Source organism: Stomoxys calcitrans, chromosome 2 (genome assembly GCF_963082655.1).
Source record: "Stomoxys calcitrans chromosome 2, idStoCalc2.1, whole genome shotgun sequence".
Classification (NCBI taxonomy): domain Eukaryota; kingdom Metazoa; phylum Arthropoda; class Insecta; order Diptera; family Muscidae; genus Stomoxys; species Stomoxys calcitrans.
In genome coordinates, this window is record NC_081553.1 from 157,586,331 (window position 1) to 157,613,287 (window position 26,957).

General features: G+C 35.7%; 1 protein-coding gene and 1 long non-coding RNA gene across 3 annotated transcripts in view; both read right to left on the reverse strand.

The window, feature by feature from the left end:
* Window positions 1-17,306, reverse strand: part of LOC106091404 (synaptosomal-associated protein 25) — a 179,887-nt gene extending 162,581 nt beyond the window's left edge. Inside the window, exons 1-2 of one of the 2 annotated variants that reach the window (XM_059362277.1) lie at window positions 17,161-17,306; window positions 1,249-1,348 (exon numbers count right to left, since the gene is read on the reverse strand). In XM_059362277.1, the coding sequence (XP_059218260.1) occupies window positions 1,249-1,347 (99 nt within the window). In that variant the 5' untranslated portion in view covers window position 1,348; window positions 17,161-17,306. The remainder of the gene's footprint in view (window positions 1-1,248; window positions 1,349-17,160) is intronic. The other variant, XM_059362276.1, reaches the window with a different exon arrangement.
* An 8,250-nt stretch (window positions 17,307-25,556) lies between these two features.
* On the reverse strand, window positions 25,557-26,556 carry LOC131995247 (uncharacterized). The gene is made up of 2 exons (XR_009397319.1): window positions 26,395-26,556; window positions 25,557-26,337 (listed from the first exon to the last, which is right to left on the reverse strand). It is a non-coding gene; the product is annotated as an uncharacterized LOC131995247 (long non-coding RNA).
* Window positions 26,557-26,957: the final 401 nt, after the last annotated feature.

The window sequence follows — 26,957 nt, forward strand, 5'->3', positions numbered from 1 at the left end:
TTCAGAATTTCAATAGTAATATAATAAAATAATATGCACCATTTAAGAGGTTATAAAATTCTCTTTCATATTCCTGAAATTTATTGTCTTAGACCATCTAGCCCATAGATAGTGGAAGAGAGTAAATGACCCGTCGGAAAAAATGGTTAGTTGGCAAGTTGCTGATGACAACCAGAAAATTTATGTAATGTAAGGGATAGGGTCATTTATTTTATTTCTATCAAATAGTTTGGTATGCATATATATAAGAAAAGCAAATTTGTCCAACAACATTCCACTAAGGAACAGGGGCATATATATTAGCATTGCATCTAAATCTAATTCGATTTACTTAAGATTTATCACATATTTTCCTCATTTACCAATATATGTGGTACATTTCCACACATTTTCTCTTATGCGTCGACAACGTTTTCAGTAAATTTCGGCCTAATTAGTAGTTAAATATAGATGTTGTATCACTTTGAAGGAATATACCAAAAACTATAACGTTTTTGCAGGCATTTTGGAGCAATATTCAGCAAGAAATAGTAAATCGGATCGGAAATAAAGATTTGGCAGCCGGAACAAATTTTCGAAAAGCCTAGGTACCAGGACCACCCAGCACCTTGGAAATTTCAAAGACTTATCTGTTCTCAAGCGGCAGATATTTTAAGAGTTTTTTTCGTTGTAATCCCAATGCGCGTTTCTAAATTTTTTCTTAATTTCATTGCTTCTCAAAAGGTTTTAGAATTTATTTTAGAAGGTTTCACATTACATGTGTTGAAATAAATGAAACGAATTTGATCTTTATAAATTTAGATCTTTAGTAAAGTTGCAATAAAAATTATTTCTTCATATGTACAGCTGGTAATAATCTTTTCCATTGTAATGCCATTCATACTTTAAAGGCCGTTGGGGAGCGTCGCCACGAAAAATGCCAATCTTTAAACAAATATCAGAAAATCAACTCGCAAAAGTTAATCAATTCTAACTTTGGATATTAATACCACTACTTCACACATGGCAGCACAGAGTGACACTCGCTTTCAAGCGCCAAAGTTGAAAATGTTTTAACTTTTCTGTGTGCAGAGTGGCATTTTTGAAACGCAACGCTCAAAAACTACACTCAACGCGCTCTTTCTGTTTCGGCCTTAAGAGTTTTATTTACAAGTTCGGCCCGGCCGAACTTAGCGCGCTTTGTCTTGTTTTCGAATTGCTTATGCATTGCTGAAATAAAAAAGAGTTAATATGACAAGGCATACATACATCATCTGCAACGCTGTTAGCTTTTATTTGCAATTCCTCCAACTCTGTTTTTGGAACAGGGGGAGCAGCAGACTCTTCCGTATTTTCCACTGATGGCATTCTGAAATTAAAAAGAAATTATGTATTTATTTAAAGGCATATATTTAAAAAATGATTTTTATACATAGCTTATATATTTCAGAAAAAATAGAAAAGACTAGTTACGAAAACGTAAGGCTACTTTTACTCGATAAGCGATGAGTTATATTAGCCTTCTCCACTCAAATGGCCGACTCAACTCATATGTTTTTCCGTTATGAAATCAGCTGATTTTAGCAAAGTTGCTTAAGTGGGACAGGCTGTTACCAATTACAATAAATGGTAATGGGTAAAGCCGCTATAACAGGGCATATAGTTGTCTTATGATATGTCACTTTTTGTATTCGCATGTAATTTAAAATGTTTATCAAAATTGTTTACATACGATTCATAATTTATGCTATCACACCTGTATATTATTTTCGTGTGATATAACCTAAAAATGGGAGCAAATCTGATTTTTTTAACGCGTAAAAATTGCTAAAGTTGTGAGAAAGGTGGTTAAATCATAAACTTGTGGAAACAATTTAATTTGAGGTTGTTTTTATTCGACTGACAACAAAGACAGCTGATTTATTTACTTTTTTGTCGGAAGGAATAGAGCACGCTCTAAACCTAAAGAATTACATGTGCTATTTTGAAAAGTGATTTTCATATATTAGTTTCACTTGTATCACATGACATGTACAACTCTACACATGGTAAATTTGAATGTCATAAAGCACCTACATACCGTGTAATAGAGCCTTAATGAATGTTGTTTTCTTTTAATACCAACATTTTCGAAAAGTAAACTTCTTTAAAAAAAATAGGAACTTTGTAAAGGATAAAATTGTAAAATATTTTGTGATATATATTAGCTGTTTTCAGGAACTCAAAAATTTGTGCAAATTTGCACAAATTTTTACTGGGAGTCATTCGCGAACTTTATTTGACAGTTCAAAAATAGAGAACCCGCAAATTTCTACTGGGACTTTTTTTGCCAGCAGAAATTTGCAACTTTGATCAGATGTTTTGTAAAGATCAGCTGTTTTGTAAAAAGCAGCCGTTACATGGAAATACTAAAGCTAACACCAAAATGGATCTAAAAGGCAGAGGTAAGTAAAAAACAAGTAAGAGCGTGCTAAGTTCGGCCAGGCTGAATCTTATATACCCTCCACCAACGATCGCATATGTCGAGTTCTTTGCGCGGTATCTCTTTTTAGTCCAACAAAAAATAATGGAGCTACATCAAGTTATAGTCCGATTCGGGCCATAAGTGAGTTGAATGTTGAAGACCATAGTAGAAGTCATAGGGTAATATTACAGTCCATTCGGATAAATATTGCAGCTTGTAGGGGTTCAAGAAGCATAATCGGGAGTTCGGTTTATATGGGAGCTGTATCAGGCAATATATCGATTAAGACCATATTCAACATGTATGTTGAAGGTCACGGGTCTTATATTTCGAGGTGTTACAAACAGAATGACGAAATTAGTATACCCCATCTATGGTGGAGGGTATAATAAAAATATTGTTTACTGGTAATTACTGGTTTACTGGTTTGTTTCATTTTTATTTACTTTTAATGAAGATTCAAGGCAGCAGCTATTAATCTGGTACAAAAAACTCCCCAAATGAAGTTGTAATTTTGCCTCATACGTTTGTTCTACATTAGAAGGCAAGTGCAAAGTTTTCGGAATTATTTGGAAAACCTTGAAAAATTAAAACATTGTACCCTTCCAGACACCAAGAAATGTTCGGTTTCTTCATCAAAGAGCTACGATGAAACCAACACCGTTCCTTTGAATTTGTTAAGGAGGGAATATGCTGCCATGGTATTTAGTAGGTCTGGCTGGGCAGTCAAAAGTTACGCACAGTAGGATGGGGAAAAATGCAAATTAGTCTGCCAATTGTGAACGGATACAGATATCTTCAATAAGAACACAGAGTCCGTAGCCGCCACATGACCATAGAGAAAGCTCCCTTAGCCTCACGTCAGTGGTCGCGGCAATTTGTTAAGCCACAATATCCAGAAGCATTTGGTGGTTAGTCCAAGGTTCCTTTGTCAGCACACCAAGTGCTACCGACAAGGGACTTGAGAACGTTGTTTCTACATTTGTGTACGGTTATGGCATGTAAAGCAGTTGTAGTCTTATACAGCCTTTGAAATGCAAAATGAAATACTGATGCTCGGCGAATGGAAATTGTCCAACGGTAGGATCGGAAGAAGTAGTTCCTCATGCGTCTTGGCTACTGTTGAAAGAAAACAAATCGGTTTGTACGACTTCCCCTTGCTCGTGGCCTTTCCAGGTTTTAGTAGCAGGATCACACTGCCCATCTTCCAAACAAAGGGTTGTTGTTGTTGTAGTGTTCAGATAGGCTGAGGACAGTTGAAAGGTACTCGAACCCAGGCAGATCCAGATTCTTCAGCATCAATGAAGAGCTTCCGTCTGGGACCCTACGCCTTGCGCGACTTGGTGCCTCGGATGACATTCGTAGCTTCGTGCACTGTAAATTGTGATGGCTGTCCAGCGGGACGGAGATCACTGATACTACCAATGGCTCCCTTTCTAACCTTGTCACTCTCGGGCTAATAAATTGATGTTTATCTAAGGAAAATACCTCATAAGTGTCACCAGCATTTTTTATATAAAAACAATTGTTTCCTTAGCAAGCAAATAAAAACCCAACCAAAACAAAAATCAGCTGTTCCAAAAATATGCTTTGTTCACTGGATGTCGTTCGCGTACTTTTGCTTGCAAATTTTTTAAAGAAAGTAAAATGGCTCTACTCTCCTGCAAATATTTACTGGAAAAGTACGCGAACAGACCTATTGTGATCCGAATACAATATTTCGGAGAAGTTTGTGCGTCGTCCGATGCATGCGTTTCTCTCGGTTTGTTCTTGTCTATCGGCCGCGTCATGTGTCGTTAACAGTGTTTTTTTCTTCTTTCCGTTGTTTTTTGCTATAAAAAATGATGCACACAACACATATCCAGTGCTTACACTTCAACAAAATCATTGGTAAATGAAGAACAGAATACTACAAAACTTATTTAATAAGGTGGCTGCATAAGAACAGCTGGAAAAGGAAATAATTTTGAATTCGCCTAACAAAAACCTAATTTTAATGTAATACTATGTTCAGACCAAGGCATATTTAATAAGGTGGCCGCATCAGCACAGCTGATGGAACTTAATATGACAATTCATTTTTGAATTCGCCTTATAAAAATATGAACTACAAAATAAATATTTTTTGTGTTTGCTGCTGTTATGGTTCTGAAACTTAGGTTTTATAATGGTACGCGTCTAACAACCCTAATCGCTATCAGCTTCACTCAGGGAACTTAGATTCATTGTGTCGCCCCCGAAAAAAAGATTCAAAAAGAGCTGAAGAACACAACCAACTTTATCTTTCGGGGGTTTACGTCGAGCCCATTGGCCAATCTTGGCAGCATACTATGTGCACTCTGAACGGTCAGCCTCGCAGCCAACAAACTTTAACCAATTCCTTTTCAAATTTCCTGAAAATCCTACAAATATCCAAGAGCCTCAAATAGGAGTACAAAAACCGTCCTTGTCGTTATTGGGCTCTAGTCACAATATTCCTATTTGAGCCCTTTACTAGTGGAACGCTAATTATCCTTCCTGTCAACATCGGATGAACTCAATTCAGGAGGTATCCTCATGTTCACCAGAGAGTCATAAATTTTACACGTGTGTCCATGAAATTGAAATTAATTCCAGCTTAATTGGAATTGAGCCAGAACTACGCTGGCCAACCATGAAAGGTTAAAGGCATTTGCCGCTACAATAACCTAGAGAAAACTATTTAAACCTCGCGTCTTGATGGTTTTGTGGGTAAAGCCTCTGGAGCCCTGTTTACAAATTTTGACATATGTATCAAATTTCCAAAAAGATGCTTTGTTGTAGCAATTCGCCGATGCGGCCTCCTTATAAATACGCCTTGGTTCAGACCAAAGATGTTCTGAGCAAACGACACGTTTGCCACAAAAACAAGTCATTCTTAGCATGTGAACTCAAATAAATGCCTAAATTGTGCTAAATAAACACAAGCCTGAATAATGTCAAAAATAAATATCTATTTTTGTCCAAAAAATTTTTTAAAATAAACAAAATTTTACAGATGAAGCAAGAAAAAAAATCTTAATCAAAGTGCATCAAAACATTTATGTTGGAGTTTGAAAAACTGCAATTTCCAATTCTAATTTTAAATTGTGCTAAAGCTGCCATTAGATGATAAGACATGTCATTTGTAATTTCAAGAAGAGCACTAGATTAAGTTAAAAAGGAAGATATTCCTTCTCGACCAAGGCGCATGCTTGGATACCAAGGATTCCCTCAGATTCTGAAACGATACTTGGAGACTAAGGAAATGTAATCCCAGGAGACTAAAAATCCCTCTGCCACAAACGAGACATGAGGGAATGACATCGAAACGGGAACCGACAAGCCTTGTGTGGGTGGGTCACCGCAAGTGCCCAGCGTCCTGAGGAAGAGTAGTTCCACAGCTTGCTCACCTGCCAGCCTTGAAACAAACCAGTCTCACTACTGGCTGGCTTCCCTATATATGGCACACGATTCAGAGATGCCGGCTTTAAACCTTAAGTGCTTCTGTAGGGAAGAAAAGCCTCATTGTAGGAAGTGATGCTAATGCATATCACCAGATATGAGGAAGTTCGGATGTCAACGAAAGGGGTGAGCCGCTTATTGAATATATAAAAAGTTGCAATCTCACGATTTGTTATAAAGGGGTTAAACCGAACTTTATTACCAGGAACAGGCAGGAGGTACTAGATATTATCTTTGTATCGGAAGATATAAGTGGAAGAATATGCGACTGGGAAGTGTTGGATGACCACAGCTTCTCGGATCATCGTTATATTAGTTTTAGCCTTGGAGAAAATGCTGAAGTTGTGGTCCTTCGGCTAAACAGAAAAAAAGGCGGATTCGGATAAATTTCGGCACAAATTCTGCACCACTATCCCTTCTAGACTAGAAAAGGAAGTGAAAACTACGGAGGACATAGACATAGTGGTCACACGGACCACGAATGCCCTGAATGACTCGCTTTTGTCAGCATGCCCTAGTGCCAAGCCAAGGGGCAAACAGTGACCGCCATGGTGGACCCCAGAGCTGATTGGTCTAAGAAAGGAATGCAGAAAACTCTTCAACAGAGCAAAAACCACAAGAGCACCATACGTTTGGGACATCTTTAAGGCTGAGCTATGATAATATAAGGGAGAGCTTAAAAAGGCTAAGAAAAAATCCTGGGTAGGATTCTGCAGCTCCGTGGAGGATATATCTGAGGCCTACAGGCTAAGGAAGATTCTGTTCTCGAGACCTTTTGCGGTGGGGTATATCCAGAAGTCAGAGAATGTATGGACAATGTGAGGAAACACTAGAACAGCTTGTTGATACACATTTCGCGTGAAATTCTCCAATGGAAAACGTGGTACCAGAAAAGGTTGTCACTGATATGCATTCGTCGGAGGCCATTAGGGAAATTTTGTCTGAGCCGAAAATCCTTTGGGCGATAAGAAGTTTCAATTCCTTTAAGTCGCCAGGCCCTAATGATATCTCACCGATTGAATTACAAGCTGTGTCGGATAGACTGGTTTCCTGGCTTAGGAAGATATACTCTGCTTGTATCAGAATGTCATATATACCTGTGGGATGGAGGAACACGAAGGTCATTTTCATTCCGAAATAAGGAAAACCCGATCAAACCAAGGCGAAAGATTTTCGTCCTATTAGTCTGTCATCCTTAATGCTGAAAACTCTTGAGAGGTTGATAGAAACATATGTTAGTGCAAAGATCCCATGAGATCGCCAGTCGCGGCAGCAGCATGCATATAGTAAAAGCAAATCCACTGAAATAGCCCTTCACGACCTAATCGCCTTTAAAGAGGGTTCTACCGCTGTCAAGGAATATACAATGGTAGCATTTCTTGACATTGAAGGTGCTTTCAATATTGCAAAGCCGACGTCAATCATGAAGGAGTTGGAGTTTCTTGGCATTAACTCTACCGTAAGAGAGTTTATTAATAACTTACTTACGGCAGGCTTGGGATCTGTGGATCTAAAAAGATGGGTCAGCAGAGGAACTCCCCAAGGAGGTGTACTGTCTCCTCTACTTTGGAATATAGCCATTAACAATATATTATTGTCTCTGGAAGAAAAAGGCGTAAAAGTGGTTGTGTGGCAATTGCGGCTAGGGGAAAGTTTCCCAGCACTCTAAGAGATATACTTCACGAAGCTCTACATACAACAGCAAAGTGGGCTACCGAAAGTGGTTTAGGTATAAATCCATGCAAGACAGTTCTTTTCAGCAGGAGATACAAGTTGCCTACAGTGGAACCTGTCTACTTGGGTGGAGAGATTGTTCCATTTACAGAAAGCGCAAAATACCTGGGTGTTTTGCTGGACAGGAAACTGAACTTCAAATCCAACATTTTGGAAAGGGCAAGAAAGGCCACTCTTGCCCTACACATGCAAGAGAGCCATTTTCAAAAGTTGGGGGTTTAGACCGCGTATCATGCATTGGGTATATACCGCAGTTGTCAGACCTATTATGCTATATGTTGTTGTAGTCTGGTGGACGGCGCTTCAAAAATCCACCTACTGCTCAATACTTAACCAGATCCAAAGGGTGGCTTGTTTGTGCATCACATCCGCACTAAGGACTATCTGATGCCCTGAATTTAATGCTAAATATTTTGCCTTTGGCTATTGTGGTTAGACAAATTGCAGCGACCACTGCTGTGAGGTTATTCTGAACACAAAAACCGCTCTCGACTGTCGCAGATCTCTCAACGGGATAAATGAACAGTTCATAATACACCTGCTCTGGGTGCCGTGTCACAGAGATATCCCAGGAAATTGTAAAGTGGACGAGCTTGCGAGACTAGGAACTACTTTACACATTCCAGGGAAACTGGAATCTGTGGGTATGCCTCTAGTGACATGTTAGCTAAGTTTTCAGGAACTGGCCCGAAGGACAACGAATGATAGATGTCACAAAAAGGGGCTGTGAGCATTCCAAAACTATGTGGCCTAATCTCGACTTGAAGAGGTCTATCGCTTTGCTGTCATTGGCTAGCACAGACGTCTCAGTCATTGTGTCCGCTATGACAGGTCACTGTCTAATCGGAAAACATGCTGACAGACTGAAGGTTGCCAACGACTTTTGCAGAAGCTGCAGGGACATCGAGGAAGAGACTATAGAACACCTTCTGTGTGTGTGTCCTGTGTGGTTCTCATTTGTTTGAGCACCTGTCTGATTTAGCGGATGTGAACATTCGCAAGTTACTAGGCTTTTTAAAGCGATCTGGATGGTTCAATGGTAGGAACTAGAAGGCATTTTCCTTCTTCTGTTCCTGTGGTTTCACAACGGACGAAAACGTCTAAGTGAGTCTGACGGCAGACTGCCACTTAAAACTAACCTAACTCTGAATGTTGTACATGATACGTATGTACACCGTGTGATAAGTACGAAAAATTTAATATGAAAAATGGATTTTGGAATAAATATGCAACTTTTTCGATTAAATCGTGCTTTTATTTCGTAGAACATACATTTAGATACATGTATATAAAAAAAAGGTACAATACATATTAGAATACATGCCGATTGGAGCGAGCTCTAATCGTATTCGACGTACATAAGACAAGTCTTATGGATGCAGAAAGTGACAGCTCATGTGACATGTCTTATATTCTAACGGCAGCTTAAATAGCCCTGATAATGTCAAAAAATAACCAGTAAAAGCGTGCTAAATTTGGCCTGGCCGAATTTTGGGAACCCAAAATTCGGTCCATATCGGTCTGGTTATAGATCGATATGGACCGCACTTGGCACAGTTGTTGAGAGTCACAGCAGAACACTATGTGCAAAATTTCAGCCAAATCGGACAAAAATGGCGGCTTCCAGGAGCTCAAGAAGTCAAATCGGGATATCGGTTTATTTGGGAGCTACATCACGTTCTTGACCGCTTTGGACTGTACTTGGCACAGTTGTTGGAAGTTAAAACAAAACACCATGTACAAAATTTCAGCTAAATCCGGCAAAATTTCGGATTAGAAACGAATTTGATAACCTATTTTGGGGACATGTGTTTGGGGGACGCCTTATCCTGTAAACTCATTATGGGCCAAGTGCCTGGGGACCACCTCACCCCCGAAAACACCCCTAAATCAGATATCATAAGAATGTCGGACTGAAATAAAGTATTTTAAAAATTGAGTACCACCTTACATCCAAACTTAATTTGTAGACTAATAAAGATGTGGGATTCAGACTGTAAGTCGAGCGATATACTATTTTCGTAGCATGGTATTTCAATAAAAGCTCTTTAATTGTCGAAAATAAATATTCCAAGGAAACTTTTGTTCCATATAAAGTAAAAGAAGGCGCAGCGGAGCGAGCCCGGGTCAGCTAGTAGGAGCTATATAAACCAGTAACGGAACAATTCAGACCAAATTTTGTACAGATCGGTGGAAAATTTTAGCTATTATGGCATTTAAGTATAAATCGGGCGATATATATCTATGGGAACTATATCTTTATCTAACTCTGAACCGATTATGATGAAATCTTGCACATATGTTAAGATCAGTAACAAACCAATCCATCCCAAATTTTGTGCAAATCGGTTGAAAATTGTAGCTACTACGGCCATTTGAATGCAAATCAGGCATACATATATATGGGAGCTATATCTAAATCTAAACCGATTTCGGTGAAATTTTGCACATGTATTAAGATCAGTAACAAAACAATTCGTGCCAAATTTTGTGCAGATGGGTTGAAAATTGTAGCTACTACGGCCATTTAAGTAAAAATCGGGCGATATATATGTATGGGAGATATATCTAAAACCCACCCAATTTTGACGAAATCTTGCGGATATGTTGAGATCAGTAACAAAACAATCCATGCCAAATTTTGTGCAGATCGGTTGAAAATTGTAGCTACTACGGCCATTTAAGCGAAAATCGAGCGATACATATATATGGGAGCTATATTTAAATCTGAACCGATTTTTACCAAAGTCAATAGCGTTCGTCCTTGGGCCAAAAAGTGATATGTGCAAAATTTCGTGATGATTAGGCAACAAATACGGCCTGCACTTTGATTACAAGAATACATGGACTCACATGCGGAAATGCCTAAATCGAATCGGAAAGTGATTCTGAGTCGATAGGTCTCTTGGCTCTTCTACTTCTTAGCGTTGCAAGCAAATGCACAAACTTATAATACCCTGTGCCACAATAGTGGTGTAGGTTATAAAAATACAAAAATTAATAAATCAGTACAGCAACATTTAAAAATAAAAAATTATGAAAAGTAACTCGGAAGAAGATTGAACCATAGACCTCACTGCTTGCAGTACAGCACACTACCACTCACCTACCATCCCACATCTAAGTGAGTGACAAAGTAAGGCAATTCAGAAAACAGTACAACTACTATTACAAAACCCAAAAATTATTTAGCAGTCAAAGACGCGAGTTGTGTGGGTAGTGAACGGCGCTAATGCAAATTCGCTTATTGGGTTAACACGAACCAATCGTGGCTTATTAATGCACAAGTATAAGTTTGGCAGTCCTGTTTAAATAAATGAATACTGAAGTATTAAAACTATAACATGGCAGCTCTAAAATATTTTTCATTTACACCCTAGGCGATCACACTAACACATTTGTACGTACACATAACCGTGCAATAGTGTAAGTATATTTGCCCATTAATTATTAACTTGCGTATTAGTTCGCTTTCAATGAGTCGTATGCGGCCGGAGTGGCAAAGTGCGGCGGAAGATGTAGGTTTTTACACGCACTTAGAGCACATAACCGTGCAATAGTGTTCTAAATCGTTTAAAAACCTTCATCTTCCGCCGCACTTTGCCACTCTGGCCGCATACGACTCATTGAAAGCGAACGAATACGCAAGTTAATAATTAATGGACATATATACTTACACTCTTGTCGAGCCCCTAAATCAAATCTTCATTTGTGGTCCGATTTTCAAATTTTCAATTTTCTGAAAACGAAAATTCTGAATTTTGCAGATAAAATTGTCCCATGAAACACAAAAAAACTACCCGATTTTTTTCACTAAAATACCCAAATGTTATTATAATGATATTATAGTCGCTGGAGACTTTAATAGTAATGTCCTAGAAGAGACACATTTGACATGCAATCAATAGGGTTGCATGTTGTTAATTCCAATATTGCCACACACTATACAACGACAACAGAGACTCTATTCTTCGTAAGTTCCAAGACTGATGTGATCAATTGTCGGCATGATTTATGTTTTTTGACTTATGACGTTGCAATGGAATATACAAGTATATCATCGTATAGAAAAATTGATTATAACTCACTACTTTGTGAAATTGGCACCATTGTGGACGAACAGACTGCATTTCTTCAACGTAATGTGAGTTAGATTTTCGGCAAATGTGTGCCGATGAAGATCCAAACTGTTTTTACGAGTGGGAATCAGTGGTTTGATAATGATATTAAAGTATGGATACGTAAAAGAGATTGTTGTGCGTACTCTCGATGGAAGCGTTTTGGAGCACCTGATTTCTTTAATGATTACAAGCGTGTGGGGAATCAGACCACTTCTTGTATAAAATCGAAGAAAAAAGCTTATTTTAGTGGTACATTTCAAGAGGCATTGAGCACGAAAGATAATTGGAGGCATATTAAGTCAATTGGAATAGGAAGTGATAATGCATCAATTGGTAGTCATGTTGATTTGGACTGAATTAATAGGAGTTTCTTAAACATATCTTTTCCTGAGCCAAACATACATTTCTATGACAGTGAATTTAGTAACGATTGACCGTTTTGAATAAAGCGATATCGTTAGCGCTGTAGAATCGATAAAGTCTAATGCCATTGGTTCTGATGGTATTGACCCGAGATTTTTTAGGATAATTCTACACTTTATTCTTCCGTATATGAGCCATCTTTTTAACAATATTATTTTAAGGAGCAAGGATAGTCCCAATACCAAAGAATAACCAAGAATACGCCAATAGCAATACTTCCATACATCTCTAAGATAACATTAAATTTTCTGAAAGAACAACGGTTTTTATATTTTCCTATCTTTGGAATAGAAGCCAATCCGTATGTTTTGATAGCCGATATTCTAGATATCTTCCAGTCTCAAGAGGTGTTCCACAGGGATCTGTATTGGGTCCACTCCTTTTTTCCTTATATAGCAATGACCTTCCTAGATAGTTGCGGAACTGTATGCTGTAGGCATTCGTTTGTATGCCGACGACGTACAGCTGAATATGAGTTCTTCGCCTCAGAGGCTAATCGGTGGCGTACTTCGCTTTAATAGTGACTTGGAAAGGATAAATACATGGGCAAACTTGTGATATATAGGAATCGGATGATAATGCCGCCCAATCTTGATGTGGCAATTGCTGGAACCCCGATTGAGATTGTTTTATCTGCAAGAAACCTTGGTTTGGAGTTTGATGATTGACTTTCATAGAATAATCATGTCAGTACGACAGTGGGCAGGACCTATGGCTTTTTACGGAACTTATATGTGAGTCGACAGTACACCCCTTTGTCCATAAGAGTGCCTTTGGTTAGGACATTTATTCTACCGAAACTATTATACTCTTGCGAGTTTTTTTACGCTTGTGATGTAGCTCATAGGAATAAATTGCCTGTAGCCTTTAACGATGTTGTTAGATACATTTTTGGTTTGTGTAAAAAAGACAGAGTATCTGACTTTGCCAGATAAGCATATGGTGTCTCATTTGACTCGCACCTTAAGATATGCTCGTTGCAAATAATCCACAAGATTATTTATACCAAAGAACCGTCATATCTGACTTCTGTATTGCGTGTTGCCAACTTTACAAGGGGTAAACAAGTAATACAAATACGCCATCAATATTGTGTATCTGAACAAAAGTTCTTTGTTAATACTATACGTCTCTGGAATAATCTTCCCAATAGTATTCAAATTATAATTAATAAACGACAGTTAAAAATTTCGATTTACAATCATTTTAATTAATTGTTGGTTTTTTTTTTTATAACTTTTTATACCCTCCATCATAGGATGGGGGTATACTAATTTTGTCATTCTGTTTGTAACACCTCGAAATATGCGTCTGTGAACCTATAAAGTATATAAATTCTTGATCGTCATGTCATTTTAAGTCGATCTAGCGATGTCCGTCTGTCTGTCGAAAGCACGTTAACTTTCGAAGGAGTAAAGCTAGCCGCTTGAAATTTTGCACAAATACTTTTTATTAGTGTAGGTCAGTTGGTATTGTAAATGGGACAAATCGGTCCATGTTTTGATATAGCTGCCATATAAACCGATCTTGGGTCTTGACTTCTTGAGCCTCTAAAGAGCGTAATTCTTATCCGATTTTATTGAATTCCAACAACTACGCTAAGTATGGTTTACATCGGTCCATGTTTTGATATATCTGTCATATAAACCGATCTTGGGTCTTGACTTCTTGACCCTCTAGAGGGGGCAATTCTCGATTTCATTGAAATTTTGCACGTAGTGTTTTGGTAGCACTTCCAACAACTACGCTAAATATGGTTTAAATCGGTCCATGTTTTGATATAGCTGCCATATAAACCGATCTTGGGTCTTGACTTTTTGAGCCTCTAGAGGGCGCAATTCTCGTCCGATTTGGTTGAAATTTTGCATGAGGTGTTTTGTTATGACTTCCAATAACTGTGCTAAGTATGGCGTAAATCGGTATATAGCCTGATATAGGTGCAATATAAACCGATCTGGGATCTTGACTTTTTCTCATCCGAGTTGGTTAAATTTTGCATGAGATGTTTTGTTATGACTTCCAATAACTGTGCTAAGTATGGGGTAAATCGGTATAGAGCCTGATATAGGTGACATATAAACCGATTTGGGATCTTGACTTTTTGAGCCTCTAGAGGGCGCAATTCTCATTCGGTTTGTCAGAAATTTTGTACAACGGCTTCATGACCTTCAACATACGTGTGTAATATGGTCTGAATCGATCAATAGCTTAATACAGCTCCCATATAAACCTATCACCCGATTTTGCTTCTTGCTTATCCGAATGAACTGAAATATTACACAATGACTTCTACAATTTTCAGCATTCATTTATGGTAAGAATCGGACTATAACTTGATATAGCTTCAATAGCATAACAGTTCTTATTCAATATTCTATGTATGTGTACTCGACAAATACGATAAATAGTGGAGGGTATATAAGATTCGGCCCGGCCGAACTTAGCACGCTCTTACTTCTTATTTATTAATTTCGTAAGTCACTATCATTCAATTGTTAAATTTTCTTTTAAGTTTCTTTCTCTGTTTTTTTTTTAAATTTTTTTTGTTTATATATAATATCAGTAACTTTGCTTAAATTGTAAAATATTTTTTACCAAATTTTATTCTTTTTAAATGAAAACTTGTTGAACTCATTGTACTTAACAATTTACCAACTCATGCTTTATATAAGACATTGTCTTTTGTATGGGTTTTATCATAATATATAATACATAATACAAACAGGAATCGCTCGAAATCGAACCTTTTTCGGTTTGTGTATGTCGAATTCAATTTTTTCGTCTGCACATACGTTAGTCAATGTTTTCATTATCACATGCTAACGATTTTGGGATTGCCAAAGACGTGTTTTTCGATTTCTCCTCATCTACTGCCAATTTGTATGTCCCGTTGTGCAACTATGTTGTGGTTTTCTTTATTTCAATCACATACACTAGCTCAAAACTTTATTGGCATATAACATTGTTTTGTGTTTTATAAATAATAAATGGAATCATCTATTGGTGTTTACACAAAGTAACAATTTTTACTTCAGAAGCACTAATTTGTGCCCAAATTTGCTGCAATGCGCTTAAGAGATATGTTCGTAAACTTTATAGACAGCCTTTTTTGCCCCCTTACTTATATCATAGGATCCGTGGAGGGCATGCTATAGTTTGTAAAATTTATTTCCCTTGTCCATTTTAGCCAACAAAATTTTCGCTCGAAAGCAAATTATCAAGTGACTGGTTTTGACATTTGCTTCGCATTTTTGACAACTGTTACGATATAGTTGAACCCATTTTTGTATGAGAATGCTTACGTTTTTGTTCGTTTTGTTGTTCTATAAATTCGTCGTTTAAAATGAGATACACAAACCGAAATCGGCTTTTTTCTTTTGCAGGCCGAACAAACGCCCATATTCGACATTGACAAACAAGCTATTAATATGCGAAAAAAGTCCAGACAGTGAAACATTCACTGACTTCCCACTATTGTATATAGTCTTGCTACACGGTTAGGTTATCCCGACTCTGTTATCAATATTAAGAAATATCAAGACATTTGGAGCCAACACAAATATTGAACGAATCTAAAGTACAAATATAATGGCTCATTGTCAGACACGAGGTGCCTTCTCTTGGTTAAGTTTTTAGACCCACTAGGCTAGTCGTACTTTTCATCCAATCTCGTTGAATTTTAAAACGATGAGTTGCATTGGCCCCCTCTAAATCAGAACCATGTGTGGGTCACATTAGTCCAACTTTCGGTATGGGCCTTTTAACAAAAGTATATTATTTAAAAAATTCGGCCAGTCTTAACGAGTTTTTAGTTCGTCCTGAATTTTAACATCCAACATCCACCTAAACAGGTTAAAAAATTTTTATAAGCTCCCTTCTTTACCCCGTAGAAGCTTCACCTCCCGATACTTACACCAAATATTAACTTGATAGTTCAAACAATGGATATATGTATTCCAAATATAAATCGATCCCTTGGCATGAGCTGCTAGAAGCCATAGTGTATACCATACTGTTTTATATCTAACACTTGTTTAACATTTCTAGAAGAAATCATGGACCCAATATTCGTTCAGGCCGAACATAGCCTTTTATTACTTAATTTTTTGGTTAATCGATTTCGTTATAAATTGGAAAACGATACCTAGTTTTGTAGAGAATCCCGGTCAATCGCGATTTATATTATAGAGTGTCCCTACTTCCTGCTTTGAGGACCTGCCAAGCCTAATTGTAATCGTCTTTTCTATACCCAAGTTCTACCACGGGGTGATAGTAAAGCCAGTCCTAATCAATAGCTTGTTTTGTTAACAAAAAGTAGAAAATAATAAATAATCTTTTTATTTTTGCTTCGATTATTTGTGAAAAAAACCGTAAATACCCTAAACCGTAAAATAGTAAATACCGCTTGATGCTTTTTAAATTGACAAAAATTAAGCTAAAGTGTAAAACAAAATTATTTTCTACAAAAAATTTCCATATTGTTATTCGCCAAATGTAAGTTGGGTCTCAAGCCAAAAAGTAAGTTAGGTCCAAATTTTCCTCAAATTCGTATTCTTCGAGCTGATCTAAGACCTTAATATCTTCCATGTACCGCAAAATTCCCTCAGAAAAGGGCGTTACCGTTTGGGACGGTCCCCAGGGTCGAGGGTGTTTATGGGGTTTGAAAAAAAGTGTAAAATTAAAGTAAACAAAAGATATTTGTAAACAACTCATTGAGGCCGATCATTTATAGGTATACCATAAAAAGAATATATCTCGCCTGCATGGACGAGGAAATTATATCATTAATGACTTCACATTCTATTGAAATTGTTTTAAAGGCAATCATAGCGAAGAATTTTTGCTAGCTTGTAACCTTTTAGCCAATACAAATGATACACCAAGTGATTTTGCATAGTAATCAATTTCGACAAAAATTTGGAAAACGATAACCTTCCATTAAAATTCGAAAAATAAAGCTAATATAGTAAATCTTACTTGCGTGGGTTTGATGTCTTCTTTCAAAAATAAAATATTTAGACGTTGTTTTCTCTATTGTTATAATCCTTCTTTATTAAACGCGAACAAACAGCATCACTCCTTAAAGTATATTATATATTATTGCATTAAATACGTTACTTATGTAAACATGTATCCGAGTGAAATTGATGTAGAAAATTTCAAATGCTCTATTCGGGTACTCGTTAATAAACCTACAGGGTAAGCATATTTCCCACCAAATACTTAAACAATTTTAAACCCAAAGGAGCTCATTCTCCTTCGCGTTGCGTTAGATTTCGTGCGTTGAGTTGTTTCGCAACGCTGCCCAGTTTTTGGTTAACCACATTCAACGCGTTTTTGCCGGCGGATAACCACGTGTTCAATGAAAAAAAAAGTAATAAACAGCCCTGGTATATGAAGGCGGAAAGCTTTCAACCACCCCCACAACGACGCAACAAAATCTGTTTTACGATAGAGTAATGGTGTATGCCAAAGTGTGTCACTTGGAAAATAGAATCACCCATACGTAGGTGTGACTGTGATGGTTTACAACACATCCACAACATTGATTTAGCTATATGACGGGTACTATGCTCATTTTTCGCAATTGAAAACAGGTGTTACATATTATACTTTTATTAAAATTCTATAATAAGACAAAATAGGCCGGGCCCCAAAATTCCATTTCAATTTTTCCTAAAGACAAAATTTCAATAAAAGTTTTTCTAAAAATTATTTTATAATGATTTTTTTCTCTAAAGATTGTATTTCTGTGATAAATTTTCTAAAGACATACTTTTGCCTGGCCTACCTTGAAATTATTTTATAAATCCAAAATTTCAATTAAACTTATTGTGCCTGCTTAATGCATTTTGCGACACTACATTTTAAATTTTTTTTGCGTTTCTTTTCCAAATAGAAATAAAAACAAAATGAAAAATTACAAAACTAGTAAGACCGTGCTAAGTTCGGGATCTTAAATACCCTCCACCATGGATCACATTTGTCGAGTTCTATGCACGGTATCTCTTTTTAGGCAAACAAAGAATACTAAAAAAGAAATGTTATGATATTGGAGCTATATCAAGTTATAAACTGATTGGGACAATAAATGAATGTTGAACATTGTAGAAGTCATTGTATAATATTCCAGTTCATTCCGATAAGAATTGCGCCTTGTAGGGGCTCAAGAAGCAAAATCGGAAGATATGTTTATATGGGAGCTGTGTCAAGCTATTGATCAATTCAGACCATATTAGACACGTATGTTGAAGGTCATGAGAGAAGCCGTTGCACAAAATTTCAGCCAAATCGGATAAGAATTACGCCCTCTAGAGGCTTAAGAAGTCAAGATCCCAGATCAGTTTATATGGCAGCTATATCGGGTTCTATACCGATGTACGCCATACTTAGCACAATTATTGAAAGTCATAACAGAACACCTCAAGCAAAATTTCAGCCAAATCGGATGAAAATTGAGCCCTCTAGAGACTCAAGATCGGTTTATATGGCAGCTATATTAAAACATGGACCGATTTAAACCATACTTAGCGCAGTTGTTGGAAGTCATACTTAAACACCACGTGCAAAATTTCAGTCAAATCGGTCCAGAATTGCGCTCTCTAGAGACCCAAGAAGTCAAGACCCAAGATCGGTTTATATGCAAGCTATATCAAAACATGGACCGATTTGGCCCATTTACAATCCCAACCGACCTACACTATAAAAAGGTATTTGTGCGAAATTTCAAGCGGCTAGCTTTCCTCCTTCGAAAGTTTGCGTGCTTTCGACAGATGGATGGACGGACACGGCCAGATCGACATAAAATGACATGACGATCAAGAATTTATATACTTTATGGGGTCTTAGACGCATATTTCGAGGTGTTACAAACAGAATGACGAAATTAGTATACCTCCATCCTTTGGTAGAGGGTATAATAAAATACAAAATGAATTTTTTTCAATGTAAAGATAAAACGTGAGAGACATTTTTTTAAAGGCAAAATTTCAATGAAATATGACTAAAAGCGAAATGGTACGCAGGTCCGGGCATACTCGAAATTATTTTTTTTAAAAGAAAGATTTCGATTAACTTAATTACATCGTTTCAAACGAGAACATTTTCCTAAAATTTTTTCTATGGGCAATTTTAAATAAACCTTTTTAAAGACAAGATTTTAATCTATTACGCAAGACCATCAATTCTCTTGTCCAATTTCGATGAAATTTCATATATTCATAGTTTAGATTGTTTATATTGACGTAGTAATTTTTTGATCTCTTTAACGATAATTTTTTTAAAGAAATTTTTAAACATTTTTGAAAAAATATAAAATCTTTTTATTGCCTAAGCCACAATATACTTTTAATATTTTATAACCATTAATCGACGAAAGTTGGATTTAATTATATTTAGATGAAATAGCACCTGCTGGCTCATCGCCATGAATTTATTTTTTTAATATAGAAACAATCAAATGCAGCCAAACACTAAAATGGACTCCACAAATCTCACACCTAAGAATTTCGGGAAAAATTTTTGTTGGATATATTTAAATGTAAAAAATTTCCGAATTTCGACAAGCCAATTTCCCCCCAAACATGACCTAATATATTGGGATGAATTGTTTTTCACTAGCTTTGGTCGTCCACTTTACCCCAATTGACATTTCTTTGGGATACCTCTTTCCTAGCTCGAGCTGGATTTATTCTAAGATTTTAAAAAAGTTCTGAGGAGAACATGGTAGATTAATGACGATGATTCCACGCGAACAGCTGAAAACAACCGGCCAAATTGACGGTATTAAAATGTCAGTTCTGTGTTAACATCCTCAGAAAACTACGCCATGTTTTTGCACATTCTCTATGTTTGAGTTTCTCTTTATCTCATTTAACTGGCACACGTACGCAAACAAGGGGAAGTTTCTTTGGTTGTGTTGGGAACAATGCCAATTTTGAAATGACATCTTGATGACGAGATGGCGGATTGCACCATATGATTTGTGGTTGACAAATAAGTGAGATCACCTTTAATTGTTTCGCCATGGGAGGAGAAATAAGCGGCATTATTTAAGCACAACGTAGATGGCTCGTCATAATAATAGTTTAGATTGTTTATATTGACGTAGTAATTTTTTGATCTCTTTAACGATAATTTTTTTAAAGAAATTTTTAAACATTTTTGAAAAAATATAAAATGTTTAAATAATGAAATAATAATGGGTCAAAATTTATTTTTTTTGAAATATTTATCATTTATAGTTGCTTGATTTTTCAATGTTTGCGTACAATTTAATGGAAATAAAATTCGTTTAAAACTGATTGACCGACACAAACAATAACCTGTTGTCATCAAAATATTGAAGCTGGTTCGCCAAAACTACGACTATAAAGCTAAGATATTTGCAAAGACAAAAACATTTTTAAGGCTTTGAAAAACGTTTTTTTTTTATGGATAAGATGTCTGGTAGAAATTGCATACAACTATTGCCGTGTATGGTTACAATTTCCACAATATCTTTACTAAAGTCCTAAAGTTTTCCTATTTTATTGGAGATAAAATGAGAAAACGAGATAGAACCAAAAATCTGCGATACGAAGATATTTCTACATTATTGCAGTTGTAAATTTTTACTTTCTTTGTCATTTTTATTTCCGTTTTAAATTTTATTTAATATATTTTCTTCAACTAGTAAATAATGTATGTCCTCCTCAAAAATTATCATTTTCAAAAAGTAAATTATACTCAAAAAGCAAATTCTCTAGAAAGCTTTTTTATTCAATTAGCCCACTAAATATTTTTATATCATTAAACGGCCAAGGGTTTCATAAATGCGATTCTCAATGAAATTGGGATCAATCGAAAGATATTTCTCTAGACAAGCGACGAATATATATGAAAAGTTATTTTTCTTAAAGAAAAGCCATAAAAATGAGGAATTAATTTTCAATAAAAGATGGAGAAGCATAAACACAGCAAATTGTTGTTGTTTTTTTCTAAAGCATTCGATATGGGTGTAAATGCAAAGCCATAGGTGGGAGTATTTGTGGTGAGAGTAGGAGAAACAAATGGTGCCAAATAAAGAGTTTCACTTTGAAAATTAGTTTACCGAAAACAAAATCCATGAAAATGAGGATTTAACTTTCAATAAAATAAAAAGAAGCAGAAACACAGCAAATTGTTGTTGCTTTTTACTTAAGCGTCCATTATCTTTGTAATTGCGAAGCCGTGCGAGAGACAGAGTATGCTAAAAGAGGTCACTGTTGGGGTGCGGATGTGTGGTGGTGTGGATCTACTTTGTGATCCTTGACATAAAGGTCAGTTAGCTTAAGCTGCACTTATTTAAACATTGAAGTAAATATTAAAAGGAGTCAAGTAATGAATTGTGTGGCCACACTATGCACTTAATGAATGAAATATTTGGCGGAGAGTTAAAACAAATAAAGAATAAAGTGATATATATATATATATATATTTGTGTTTTAATGTAAGGTAAGATAGTTTAAAACGATCATGTGATGAAAAAAGTGCACGTTATACTTCAATATCAAAAGGGGGTTATGTGAGGGATTGCCCTGCCACTGAGCAAAGCGGCATGTAGCGCGATCTAGTAACATGCGATACCGAATGGAAGGCAAAACGAATGTGGCATAAAAATATTTTGTCAAGTGTTTGGGGGTCTTCCTTTTTCCTTAAACTACTTATCTCAACAATGGGAGTTCTACAAGTAGAGTACGAACCATTCTTTGGAATATAAATTCAACTTTCAGAGAGTTTTACTCCAAAAGGCACCAACGGGCATATAGCCTTATTACAATATGGGGCTCAAATTCAAAGTATTTGAGAATTGAGTAGGAATTTGACATCGAAATTTTAGACTGATAATCTCAAAGGTCTCCAAACCTGCTCGAAAAGACGTGTTGCCGATTTAAAAAAACAAGAGGATGAGAGTCTGCCTTATACCTAAAGGCCAGTACTATGATCTTTTTTGAAACACTACAAAAATCCCAATGAAAATATATTACTTTTATGAAGAATGAAATCAGCAAGTTTTTTTTTTTTTGCTTCAAAATCAATTATCTAAAAAAAGTAATCACAAAATATGTCGCGAAAAACGATCATAGTACCAACCATAATTTGATATGTAGCAAAATATTCGAATGAAGGGTATATGGCAGTACGTAAAAAAAATTTTTCGTCCTCATGTAAAAGCTCTAAACTACTGTTTGTAGTATGGTAAGGACCTGAAATGGCTATGTTTAGTCGAGTTTCTAGGGCTCGTCCCTCATTCAAATCCAACCAAATGGACATATAACCCAATAACATCAATATGGGGCATAAATTAAAGAAGAGGGGTAGAATCGTCCTAGATGAAAAATAAAAAAAAAACATTTTGTGCTTATTGCCTGTGCGGCTGGACAATCTCAACCTTTTGAAATATGCACTGCATTCATATTTAAAGTCAAGTTTTTTATTCTGTGCATTGTAGAAGGCACAGCAGAGCGTGCTTGGTGGGCTAGTTTATGTTAAATGTCCTAGCGGCAAACGCACGTGTAATATGAAACTTGCTCCCATAGAAAAAGTTTGCTGTCTAATAGGATTTACCAAATATCCCTTTCATTTTTACACATTTCTTTAATTAAACAGTATCCAATTTTATGCAAACATGGAATTTGAAAAAAATATATATTTTTCTATGTTTTTGTACATAACACTTGAAGAAATCATTGTTCGCAAAAATATTTTCATTGCTAAAAGATTTTATTGGAATTAAATCAAAAATTCATAAATAAATTTTGAACTTTTTTAAAAAATATTTCACTATGCCCAAACCTATGGTAAAAACCTACGAGAATCAACGCCGCTTGCTATTGATTGATGAATTTTGAACATTAATCACTATGAGCTCCATAACGCCGACGAAACGGTCTTGTGTGTGCACTAATCCACTTACAACACAGGCAACAGCTGAAAATACGCAAACAACATTCCGAATACCATGTCGCACACAAGCTACTCTCTGTGTGATGTACGTATTCCGCGAATAAAGTCGTGGACGCTAATAAGCAAAAACGAAAAAGTGAAAAGGTGTGATATGAAACTAATAATTAGTATTTAAAAATCATTTTCTACCATCGCATAAAAAATTTAAACAATTTTCACTGTTTTGTTAGTACAATACAATGCAATGCAATTCAAATTGCGAATTTGCCCATTAACATTCCACTAAGGAACAGGGACGAACTTCTCAGTGCAAATGCGTGTACGAACATGAAAAATTAAGTTCGAAGATGAGCTTTATCGGACTATAAATTGATATAGCCCCCATATAGACCGTTCCTCTGATTTAAGATCTTAGGCCCATAAATGCCACATTTATTATCCAATTTTGTTGAAATTGAGTTGTGTTAGGCCACTTGACCACTGACCTTCTTCAATTTGGCACCCATCGGTTCACATTTGGATATAGCTGCCATATAGAGCGATCTCTCGATTTAAGGCCTTGGGCGCATTTGTAGTCCGATGTCGTCGAAATTTGGGACAGTGATTTGTGTAAGGCCCCTCGACATTTTTCTGTAACTTTGCCAGATTGGTCCAGATTTGAATATAGTTACCTTATAGATCGATCGCTCGATTTAAGGTCTTGGGCCCATAAAAGATGAATTTATTGTCCGATTTGCCGAAATTTGGGACAAAGAGTTGAGTTAGGTCCTTTGACATCCTTCTTCAATTTGGCCCAGATCGGTCCAGATTTGGATATAGCTGCCATATAGACCAATCTCTCGATTTAAGGTTTTGGCCCCATAAAGGGCGCATTTATTTGACCGATTTCGCCAAAATTTGGGACAGTGAGTTGTATTAGGCTCTTTGGCATATAGATCAATTTCTCGATTTAAGGTTTTGGTCCCATAAGAGAGCATTTACAATCCAATTTCGCTGAATTTTGACACAGTGAGTTTGGTTAGCCTTTCGAAATCAGTGTGCTTTATGATTCAGATAGGCCTATACTTGGATATAGCTGCCAAAAAGATTTTTTCACAAAGGATATAAGCTAATAACTGCAGCCTGATGCAAAACTTTTTTGGTTAGTATTAAACTAAAAATAAAATCATGTATCTATACTTATTACTGAAATTTCTTTTCAACAGTTTTTCTCTGAATCAATAAAATATTGTGGATATGACGTAATGGACCTGCTTTGAAAATTAATATGGTGCTTTCCTCTTTGCTGATTTTATACAATTGGGAATTTCTCCAAAGCCACTGAGAACTTAAAGTGTGAATGTTTTTATTTGAATGGTTAATATATATGAAATACATATTGGCAAAGTATATATATGAAAAATATTAATAAACAAAAAACAAGACTAGTGTTAAATAAATGAATAAAAAACCAAAATTTTATTATGAAAACGTATAGTGTATCTACAATTCAAATAATTATTTCGTGCGGATAAGTTAAAACTAAACGGAATAGAAGTAGAGATTTTGTAATAAATTTGTACAGATGTATTAAAATTTCCAATATATTATTCCATAAATTATTTTGAATTCAGTTAAAAATGTAATACAAAATGGTTCATCATATATACCGAATAAAGAATAATTTATTTCCATTTAGTTAAAGTTGAAAAATCACGAAGTTCATATGAAGTAATTATTTGTTAGACATACATTAACTAAAAACCAATAAAAATGTCTTTAGCGCTATATGAAGTTCAACTTTATTCGAAAGTAGTTTATTTTAAGTCAATCATTGGTTCACTCTTTTGTTTTTTTTTGAGTGTATGAACCTTTATTCTTCAATTTTTTTCGAACTTCTCAAATTTGAGTATAATTGGATAAATTAAATTCAGTTACAACTTTTAAATTAAAATTTTGTTTCAAATAAACCTAGGTTGACTGATTTTGTAACAAAGATGATTAAATCCACTCTTCTCACTAATAACAATCAACAAACAGGATGTTTGTCAATCATACAATAATCACATGATTAAAAACTTAGAACATAATACTACAAGAACGTATGATTTGTGACTTCACTTTGTATAGGATAAATAGATTCATGTTAGAAACTCTAAATAAAATACCCTTAGAAACCTTTAAATGTTTAGTATTGACTTGTTTAAAAAGGAAAATCAGACTTTTACATTTTTCTCTATTTACCTGGGCTGTGCAGTTAAGCATCATGCGCATGTGCTGCCGACAAAAAGGCGTCAGCAACACACACAGGTAACAGCTGAAACCCATGCAAACCATTCCCTTGACTCGCATGTGCCGCCAACAAACGGGCATCAGCAATACACATACACAGGTAACAGCTGAAAACCATGTAGTTTATTCAACGCACGTTGAACCACAACGGTAGCGAGAAGAAAAATGCAAAAATATGAATATTCAACTCTTATTTTATTCAAATAATGTTTTCCATTCTTGCCTCAGAGCATAATTACAGGATGAAATTTAATATACTGCACTGGTAAAGCGGAAACTAGCTCTAATAGCCTCGCGAATAGGCGTGAATACGTGATACAGCGTGAAACGGTCTGCAATTTGGGTAAGCAGTAGCAATTTAAAAAAAAATATTCTGTTGTTTTACTATCTTTATTTAACTTTGTTTGCAGAAACTTTTAAAATTAAAATGTGATCTACAATTTATGCAGCGAGGGAATATTTTAAAGCAAATGATTCCGCAAAGGATTTATACAACTTATTACTGACGGACGTACACCTTTGATGGTAAGTATTAGATTGAAAAAAAAACTGCGTATCTATATTCAACACTTTCATTTCTTTTTTAGCAATCTAGAAAATCCCAGCAAAAACTTGGTAAGTACGTGTCATTATTTTTAGCATGTTAAATAATCGACAACACATTACCCTTAGATTTACTAGCTGTTAAAATATAACGAGTTTTCAACAGGAATACTATCTGCATTACCGGTAGTACAAATGTCATTACATACAACATTCTATAAAGCTCTAGAATAAGCACATTTGTAATAATAGAAAAATATTTTTTACGTTACATTATTATAACCTTGGTATTGATAAATATGCCATTAAGAAACTGCAGTCTTGTTCGTTACAAGGTTAAGCTCAATGATAAAGGACCTCCATTTTATTGGCGAGTCTGAATAGCTTACCGCAAAGCGACACCACTTAATAGCACTAGAAGGGAAATAAGTTGACGTTATAAATATAAAAAATATTTTCAACTTTTTCTACCAGTCCACAAATCCTTTGATTGTACCGCATTCTGTGGGCGTAATTTAAAATAAATAAAAAATTTTAAAAACATTTTGCTGGTCCGGTAAAAAATATATAATAAAAGTAAATCTTCTAATGTACGCTCTGTGCCACAAAACTATTAAAATCACTTCCGTGTGTTAGAATATTGTGTCTATAATTAGAATATGTCAAACATAAACACAAAGGCATGCCATCTTTGATGTAATATTTAGAATTAAAGTTTGCTTTTGTGTTGTTAGCTAATATTGAAGGGAGAAAATAGTGTATTATTCAAACAATTGTAATGTGTATGAATGCGTAGAGCACCTGCTTTGAAAACGGAAGGTTCTTGGTTAAACTCGGCTGCGATAATGGTAAAGTTTTAATTTAATTTATAATTTAAATTATTCATATAAAATTTGAAACTGAGCATTGAAAAAGTGGTGGTGGGGTGGGGAAAGGCGCGAACATGTTTGAGTCTAAGTAGTTATTTTTATCAACGTTAAACTAAGATAATATGCCATTTTTTGACAACTTGTGTGCCTAGGCATAAGTACTTA